Source organism: Chelonia mydas, chromosome 25, assembly GCF_015237465.2.
Source record: "Chelonia mydas isolate rCheMyd1 chromosome 25, rCheMyd1.pri.v2, whole genome shotgun sequence".
Classification (NCBI taxonomy): Eukaryota; Metazoa; Chordata; order Testudines; family Cheloniidae; genus Chelonia; species Chelonia mydas.
Genome location: NC_057858.1, coordinates 1,279,998 through 1,289,786, shown reverse-complemented (window position 1 = coordinate 1,289,786; position 9,789 = coordinate 1,279,998). Strand labels below are relative to the sequence as shown.

The window sequence follows — 9,789 nt, the reverse complement described above, 5'->3', positions numbered from 1 at the left end:
CAGGTTCTGGTTCTGCACATACTGCAGGATAATGCGCGAGGTGTTTACAATGCTCATAACTGCCGTGGTGATCTGAGGGGGCTCCATGCTTGCCATGGTATGGCGTCTGCAGGAGAGCAGAGTTGCAGCGGAAGCGGTGGAGGACGACGGTTAGCACCGCGCACATTTCCAGAGAAAGAACACGTACCCTGGAGCCCATGACAGACAACATGGAGAAATTCGCTATTGAGACAATAGCAGCAGAGCAGAGTTGCAGGGGAAGTGGTGTATGATGACAGTTAGCACTCCTACTGCACCATCTGCTGCCAGCAGCACCCAGGACACAACAGTGGCGGTGTCGCTGAGCTGAGCGGGCTGCATGTATGCCGTGGTATGGCGTCTGCGCGGAAAAAAGGCACGAAACGATTGTCTGCCGTTGTTTTCACAGAAGGAGAGGCGACTGACAACATGTACCCAAAACCACCTGCAACAATGTTTTTGCCCCATCAGGCATTGTAAGCTTAACCCAGAATTCCAATGGGCGGCAGAGACTGCGGGAACTGTGGGATAGCTACCCACAGTGCACCGCTCCGTAAGTTGATGCTAGCCACAGTAGTGAGGACACACTCCGCTGACCTAGTGAGCTTAGTGTGGACATATGGAATCGACTGTATAAAATCGATTTCTAAAAATCCACTTCTATATCGATCAGATTTCATAGTGTAGACATACCCTTGATCTTCCTGTGCCTCAATTCCCTATCTGTAAAATGGATTTAATAGTACTTCCGTGCCTTCAAGGGTGTTGTGAGGATAAATGTGTGTTAAAGATTGTGAGGTGATGGAGGACATATAAGTACTTAAGATAGCATATTGCATCTATGGTATTTCTCTTGAGCACCTTTCTCTGGCAGAAGCTTGGAGTGGCTTCTTCAGAAAGAGCCATGTCTAGTTCACTTTTGTCAGAGAGAGAGAGAGAGAGAGAGAGAGATGTGGTGATGTTGCAAATGGAGAATCTTTCTCCAAAAACAGAGAGCGAGTGTCGTGGAAAATAATGTTGCCTGAATATGCGGTTTATCAATGACTAGATTAGGAACAAGTAGTACTGCTTAAAATTAAGTGGGGAATTTTAAATAAATTACACTTGGAATTGAGTGCTTCAGAGAATTGCTGGTTCTGTTATTGTCTGTCTTAATGGACACTAAACTTAAATTACTGGGGTCTCCTGGCTTAAATGCTGTTGGCTGCAATGTCTTGGTCTTTAGAGATTGGTTAGTATTATCTGTTCTAAACCTGCGTGGTGTGGTGTTAACATGTTGATGAGAGCATGTATATTTTAAAAAATGCTCTATAAATATAAAATGACAGTATTTAATATGTGCAGAAAAATGAGATTCATTGGAGAAATAACCAGCGATGAAAGGTAAACTGAAGAAACCCAGATCCTGTCATCCTTGGGCCAGATGCTCACTGGTTTACATTAATTAAGGATATAGAATCATAGAATATCAGGGTTGGAAGGGACCTCAGGAGGTCATGTAGTCCAAGCCCCTACTCAAAGCAGGACCAATCCCCAACTAAATCATCCCAGCCAGGGCTTTGTCAAGCCTGACCTTAAAAACCTCAAAGGAAGGAGATTCCACCACCTCCCTAGGTAAAGCATCCCTGTGTTTCACCACCCTCCTAGTGAAAAAGTTTTCCCTAGTATCCAACCTAAACCTCCCCCACTGCAACTTGAGACCATTACTCCTCGTTCTGTCATCTGCTACCACTGAGGACAGTCTAGAGCCATCCTCTTTGGAACCCCCTTTCGGGTAGTTGAAAGCAGCTATCAAATCCCCCCTCATTCTTCTCTTCCGCAGACTAAACAATCCCAGTTCCCTCAGCCTCTCCTCATAAGTCATGTGTTCCAGTCCCCTAATCATTTTTGTTGCCCTTCGGTGGACTCTCTCCAATTTATCCACATCCTTTCTGTAGTGGGGCGCCCAAAACTGGACGCAATACTCCAGATGTGGCCTCACCAGGGCTGAATAGAGGGGAGTAATCACTTCCCTCGATCTGCTGGCAATGCCCCTACTTCTCCAGCCCAAAATGCTGTTAGCCTTCTTCTCAACAAGGGCACACTGTTGACTCATATCCAGCTTCTCGTCCACTGTAACCCCTAGATCCTTTTCTGCAGAACTGCTGCCTAGCCATTCGGTCCCTAGTCTGTAGCGGTGCATGGGATTCTTCCGTCCTAAGTGCAGGACTCTGCACTTGTCCTTGTTGAACCGCATCAGATTTCTTTTGGCCCAGTCCTCCAATTTGTCTAGGTCACGCTGGACCCTATCCCTACCCTCCAGCGTATCTACCACTTCTCCCAGTTTAGTGTCATTTGCAAACTTGCTGAGGGTGCAGTCCACGCCATCCTCCAGATCATTTAATGAAGATATTGAACAAAGCTGGCCCCAGGACCGACCCTTGGGGCACTCCACTAGATACCGGCTGCCAACTAGACGTGGAGCCATTGATCACGACTCATTGAGTCCGACCATCTAGCCAGCATTCTATCCACCTTATCGTCCATTCATCCAGCCCATACTTCTTTAACTTGCTGGCAAGAATACTGTGGGAGACCATGTCAAAAGCTTTGCTAAAGTCAAGGAATAACATGTCCACTGCTTTCCCCTCATCCACAGAGCCAGTTATCTCATCATAGAAGGCAATTAGATTAGTCAGGCATGACTAATGATATGACCTTTTGTTCTTAGCCCTTCTGTTTGCTCTGTGTACACTCTTAAGTGTGTTAGAAGCGAGACATTTTTCCGCAATGTTATTTACACTTGTACTCTAGTACGACGGTTGTGGTATGGAAATGTAATTGGCCACAGAGCAAGATATATGTTGAATTGGAGGAAAGGGTTCAAAATGGCTTGTTCCTGGATCAGACCATGGAAATTAATATTCTAAAATCAGGGAAGTTAAAAGTCTCCCCTTTACCCCAATAAAGCTGCTAGTTGATAATTGATAGTGTCAGATTGTACACAAATATATTGTTAGTACCCTACCTCTTCACATCCTTCCTTTCTTCATATGAATTCCAGTTTTGATCATAGTATTAAGTTTCAGCATTGACTTTACGTATGTATCCTTTGATTAATACTGAAATAATGTGTACTAGCTTGACTGATGAGATGAAAATGTAATGTCAGATTTTGTGTATGAAACCTATGCCCAGTTTAAAAACCTTGTGCTGCTGTAGACTTTAAATTGTTCATCTTGTCTTTCAGCACTCAACCTGCTACAGCTTATTCCCATCCAACCACTGCGGCAAGCTACACTGTCCAGCAAACTCCTGTGACTCCATCTTATGCACCCCCAGTGCAGGCTGCCAGGCCAGTTGCAACTGCTGCCTATGGAGCATACCAATCACATTCAGGACAGGACTATGGTTATGGAACTCGGCAGCAGGAACCTACCCCCCAGCTTACCACAACACCAAACTACCAGGTATCTATCCACAAAACCTTTTGGTGACACTTTAATTGGTAACTTATCTGAGCAGCATTTGTCCACATTAATTGCATGGTATAAATTTTTGCCTGGGAAGCAGAATAAGGCTGATAATATATATGATTTTTTTGTTTTGTTTTGTTTTTTCACTCCATATATTTCCAATCTTTAATTGAAAAGGGGACAAGGACTGTCTTTTGTGCTACATTTGTACAGGCTCAATGGATTCCAATCCTTAATTGGGGTTTCCAGGCACCGAGATAATATAGCTATTAATTATAAAATTAATATATTGGTATTAAAGGATTTTTCTGATAAATTCTTCAAGATATTGGACTTGCGGGCTCTAGTATATTTGCTACCTTTTTGAATATACGTAAAAGCGCTACATTTATATATATATATATATCAGCAAATGCTGAGGGATCAGACCAAATTACTAGAGAGCCAAAACAGGTGCAAATCTAAGAACATGCATAGTTTTAATTTCCTAAAGTCTAAGGACTATAAACTTTGAATCAAGAGCTGTAGAATGAAATCTGGGAGGCTTTTTGATTTTTTCCTACTATAAACTAACTTGTTTTTCCCAGTTGACATGAACGAATGCATAAAAAAAGCTTTTAGCCATTTTGGTAGAGTCCAACAAATTGCAATCAATTTGCTAAAGAATGCTTAATTTATCTATTTATTTTTGTAGCATTGGGCTGTGTGTTCATAATTTGGCTTCTTTTTTGTTCTGTTGGAATTTCATATACAGGATGGTTATAGTTATGGACGATCTACATCTGCAAGCAGCTATGAGAGCAAACAGTACTACCAGCCAGTTGCTACCCAGCCTCAACACACTGCCACAGACTCTTACTACCAGTCAAGTGAGTGCTACAGGAACCCAGTGTTCACAGCTTTAGTGTGTTATTTCAAAATATGTACGCTACTGGGAGGTTCAAAATGTAAAGGTTTATTGGCAGCAGAGAATCAATTGCAGGTAAAGTGTCAAAAGTAGCTTAATTAGACTTTTTAGCAACTTTGGAAAATGCCTTAAATCTTCTCTTAAGGGTGTGAAAATGTTTGTGATATTGTGGTGGTGTTTCAGTTTTTTCCAGTTCATTAAATGTCATAACTTGAACACAAATGTTACTTCATACTAATGTTTCAGAAAAAGATTTGTAAGAATCTGAATGCACAAATATTTATCCTCATACATGTAAGAGAAAGAGAGCTTTCTACATATGACATGAACTGATAGAGTATAAATACAAATCACAGTGGTGACTTGAAACGAAGCTGGACATACTGTTGCTTATAGAGGATTGGATTTTATAAGAATGTGAAAAGTAACTTATAACTTTGGAAGATCATTCCTTTTATGGGTTAATGTACATTACTTAAATTTCAGGTGAAAAATAATTTACTATGTGCCCATGAGTAGTTAGAAAAAATCAAGCCCATTCCTCAAGCCTCTGGGTGTATTTACATATTGAAATATAATTAAATATAAAAAAATATACAGCATGCCCTATTTGTAGAGAAAATTATAGTAAAAAATATAGGGACAGTGAGTGTCACATTTTTGTTGAGGACGCAAAAAGCACAAAACTGACTCCCATGCATCTTTGCTTGCACAGACTTCGCTATAAACATAAGAACGGCCATACTGGGTCAGACCAGTGGTCCATCTAGCCCAGTATCCTGTCTTCTGACAGTGACCAATGCCAGGTGCTTCAGAGGGAATGAACAGAACAGGTAATCATCAAGTGATCATTCCCTGTTGCCCATTCCCAGCATCTGACAAACAGAGGCTAGGGACACTTCAGAGCATGGTTTTGCATCCCTGCCCATCCTGACTAATAGCCATTGATGGACTTATCCTCCATGAACTTATCAAGTTCTTTTTTAAACCCTGTTACAGTCTTGGCCTTCACAACATACTCTGGCAAAGAGTTCCACAGGTTGACTTTACGTTGTGTCAAGAAATACTTCCTTTTGTTTGTTTTAAACCTGCTGCCTATTAATTTCATTTGGTGACTCTTCGTTCTTGTGATTTGAGAAAGAGTAAATAACACTTCCTTATTTACTTTCTCCACATTGGTCATAATTTTATAGACCTCAATCATATCCCCCCTTAGTCATCTCTTTTTCATGCTGAAAAGTCCCACTCTTATTAATCTCTCCTCATATGGAAGCTGTTCCATACCCCTAATCACTTTTGTTACCCTTTTCTTTATCTTTTCCAATTCAAATTTATCTTTTTTGAGATGGGGCGACCACATCTGCACACAGTATTCAAGATGTGGATGTACCATGGATTTATATAGAGGCAATGTATTATATTCTGTCTTCTTATCTATCCCTTTCCTAATGGTTTCTAACATTTTTAGCTTTTTTGACTGCTGCTGCACGTTGGGTTAATGTTTTCAGAGAACTAGCCACAATGACGCCAAGATCTTTCTTGAGTGGTAACAGCTAATTTAGACCCCATCATTTTATATGTATAGTTGGGATGATGTTTTCCAATGGGCATTACTTTGCATTTATCAATATTGAATTTCATCTGCCATTTTGTTGCCCAGTCACCCAGTTTTGTGAGATCCTTTTGTAACTATTCGCAGTCAGCTTTGGATTTACCTACGTTGAATAGTTTTGTATCATCTGCAAATTTTGCCACCTCACTCTTTATCTCTTTTTCCGGATAATTTATGAATATGTTGAACAGTACTGGTCCCAGTACAGACCCTTGGGGGATATCACTGTTTACCTCTCCCTATTCTGAAAACTGACCTTTTATTCCTACCCTTTATTTCCTATCAGTTAAGCAGTTACTGATCCATGAGAGGACCTTCCCTCTTATCCCATGACAATTTACTTCGCTTAAGAGCCTTTGGAGAGGGACCTTGTCAAAGGCTATCTGAAAATCTGAGTACACTATATCCATTGGATCAGCCTTGTCCACATGTTTTTTGACCCCTGCAAAGAATTCTGTGGATTGGTGACGTATGATTTCCGTTTACAAAAGCCATGTTGACTCTTCCCCAACAAATTGTGTTCATCTGTGTGTCTGATAATTCTGTTCTTTACTATAGTTTCAACCAGTTTGCCTGGTACTGAAGTTAGGCTTACCGGCCTACAATTGATGGGTTCGCCTCTAGAATCTTTTTAAAAAATTGGCATCACATTCGTTATCCTTCAGTCATCTTACTCCAGGCCGAATTCTGTACCACTGCGCATGCACAGAATTTATGTCCCCTGCAGATTTCTTTGCTTCCCCGCAGAAAAATGACTTTGACGGGGAACCAAAAGGAAGCCACAAGAGCGGTCATGAGACCCTCCCCAGCAGCATGTTTCGGGTGCCCAGGGCAGCCAGCAAAGAGGTAAATCACTGTGGGGCAGGGGGCGGGACTGGGGAAGACCCAGCTGGTGGCTCCTAGGCTGCGCTGGGCTCAGCTTCTAGTCAGCTGGGCTGGGGAGGATGGGACTTCCTCTTCCCCTGTACGGCATCCGGGGCCATAGCAGACCCACCCCAGATTTCTCCCCTGTCTGTAGGAAGCTCTGGAAACTCTCCCTTCCATGCTTCCTGCACCCATCAGCTGCAGGGGGAGGGATCACTTTACAAAGTGCTGCTCCTCCATGTGCCCACCCCCATGCATCCAGACCCCCTCACGCCCAGACTCTCCCAGCGAGCCTCAACCTCCCTGCCCCCTGGACCAATCCGCGGAATCACCTGCACCTGGATCCGCACTCTACCAAGGCCCAACCAGCTGCACCTGGATCCCCACCCCACTGAGCCACATTCCCCAAGCATCTGGACCCCGCCAAGCTCTATCCCTCCCATACCCAGACCCCCCGCTGCTGAGCCCCAACCACCTTCACCTGGATCCCCATGCAGAGTCCCATTACCATTGCACCCAGAACTCCCCAACAACCCCCGTCCATGCAGATCCCACTGCACCCAGATTGCCTCACACAGCACCCTCTCAACTGACACCTGTATCCCCCTGCACTAACCCCCCCACACACACACACACTTGGATCCTGCCTTCTTGAGCCTGCCTGCTCACACCTGGTGCATCTGGCATGGAGGGGCAGGGCCCTGGGGTGTTTCTGGGGCAGGCCCAGTCCTTGCGCTATGTCAGGGTTGGATGCAGCCTCACCACTGAATCCGTGTCCCGGGGGCGGAGCAGCACAGTGATCTCCCACCCTGTGCAGCCAGTGGCCTGTGTTTCCCAGTGCCATCTGGAGCCTCCACATTTATTTGACAAATAAAAATTGCAGAATTTTGCAGAATTTTTTTTTTTTGCACAGAATGCCTTCAGGAGTAGTCATCTGGTACAGAAGCTGATTTAAATGATAGGTTACATACCACAGTTAGTAGTTCTGCAATTTCATATTTGAGTTTCTTCAGAACTCTTAAGTGAATATCATCTGGTCCTGGTAACGTATTAGGATTCACTTTAAAACCTGTGAATTCTAAATGTTTGTTTCATTTTTGTGACTGTATAGGTTCCCTCTAGTGGCCAAAATAATAGCTTTAAATTCCCATGGATAACTGACGAAAGCTTATGTTCTAATAAATTTGTTAGTCTCTAAGGTGCCACAAGTACTCCTTTTCTTTTCGCAAAGTCTCTTTAGCCCACTGGAATAAATCTGTCTGATTCTGTTCATTTTTTGTTATTATAGTTCAAAGGTATTGAGTTCATCTCATGTTGAGGGTATATTTAATATTAAAAATTCTTCATGTTTTCTTGCTGCTTTTCCCTTCAGGATCAAATTGGGTCACTATATTTTCAGCTAGATTATCTTTCTGATTCAGAATTTTTTCATATTTAACTAAGCTAGTTAAATAATTCTATTTAAAAAGCAAATCAAACATACAATAATAAGCATTTTGTCATGAAGTTTTGCTCAAGGGTACTTTTTGACTAGAGGCTTTTCAAGGGCTCTACAAATCCATAACTCACTTAAGGTTTTAGAACCAGTTGCTACAGGTAAATGGACATAGGAAACTATTCACTTTAAGTCCTGAAGTCCTTTCTCAGACAAAATTTCTTTTGAAGTTGTTGAGAATTTTGCCTCATTATTCTGGAATCCTTAAGGTCCCGAAGTAGAGTGAAAATGAATACATGTAGGATGATGGTTAAATCAGGCATTTTAAGAACATAGGATTAGCCATAATGTATGAGAACATTTGTCCTTCAAGTCTGGTATCCTGCTTGTAGCAATGATTATTTGAAGCTTTAGAAGAAGGCAAAAAAAATCATAAAACACCAGCCAATTGCTTGTATTCATGGTCGCGGAGGGAGGATTTATTCTAGGCCTCTGCAGTGATCATTGAAGGATGAAATTTGACAGTCCACATCTTAACATATGTAACTACAAATTATTATTGGTCATAAATTTATCCAGATCCTGTTTAAATCCAGCTGCAATATTCAGTTCTCTGGCTTCTTGGGGTAATGAATTTTACAGGTTAACTACATGCTCTGTGAAGAAGTGTTTCTCATATGCGGGTCCGTCGGTCAATCCAGAAGACTCACTGCTGGGTAGGTCTCTCCCACTCGTCCACAGAGGCAGCTGGCTCGACTTTTTGGTGGCAAGAGGAGATTCTGATAACCAAATGCAATTGAGCTGCCAGTGTGCTCAGTGTTAGCTGTATTCTGAAGCACTTTGCTCTTCTTACCTTCTTGGCTGGCTCGTCCAGATTTACTCCCGCTGCTGGGAAGCCATCCCCATCTCTTGAACACTTCTGTCTCCTGCATTCTGTTTTTCCTCTGCTTTGCCGAAGTGGTGGTTGGGCCTCTGACGTGGTGCTTCAAAGGAGCGTCTTGGCTGAGCTGGCCCTGCTTCTGCACCAAAGAAACAGTTTGGCCACAGCAATAGCTCTTCACTGACTGTTTTTCTCCTCTACCCTGCTTCAGGGAAGATTCCCAGCAATGGTCTTCCTCTACCTTTGCATCAGCACCACTGGGCAAGTTCTCCATTTTGTGATTTCTTTTCCCTCAACTTCAAGGTTAGGAGAAGAGCAGATCCAGTAGAGAAAATGCCATTTCCACCTTCCTGGGAGTGAGTATGTGGGGCTGTGATGACAAGGGCCTCGCCAAATGATAGCAAACTATCTGTTAAAAGTATTGCTGCCAAAGAGCATAAATATGCCTGCAAGTCAACTCAGCAGTGTCTGGCCATCTACTTCCATCCTTCTGCCATCTTAGTACACTAAAGTTTTCCCTTCAAGGCCAAATTTTAATTCCATCAAAAACGACTTGTTAAATGAAGTTGAAAAGTTGAGAGCTCTTAATCCCTTTCATCCAAAAGGAATAGCCATCTT

The 9,789-nt window shown here is 42.7% G+C and overlaps 1 protein-coding gene across 4 annotated transcripts in view; it reads left to right on the top strand.

Moving 5' to 3' along the window:
* The window catches only part of LOC102938687 (zinc finger RNA-binding protein), an 86,495-nt gene that overhangs the window by 31,232 nt on the left and 45,474 nt on the right, over positions 1-9,789 (top strand). For 3 of the 4 annotated variants that reach the window (XR_005223320.2, XM_037885454.2, XM_037885456.2), the window contains exons 2-3: positions 3,248-3,467; positions 4,213-4,342. Coding sequence is in view for 3 of the 4 variants with exons in the window: in XM_037885454.2 (XP_037741382.1) it covers positions 3,248-3,467; positions 4,213-4,342 (350 nt within the window). In the remaining variant the exon portion in view is untranslated. The remainder of the gene's footprint in view (positions 1-3,247; positions 3,468-4,212; positions 4,343-9,789) is intronic. The other variant, XM_037885455.2, reaches the window with a different exon arrangement.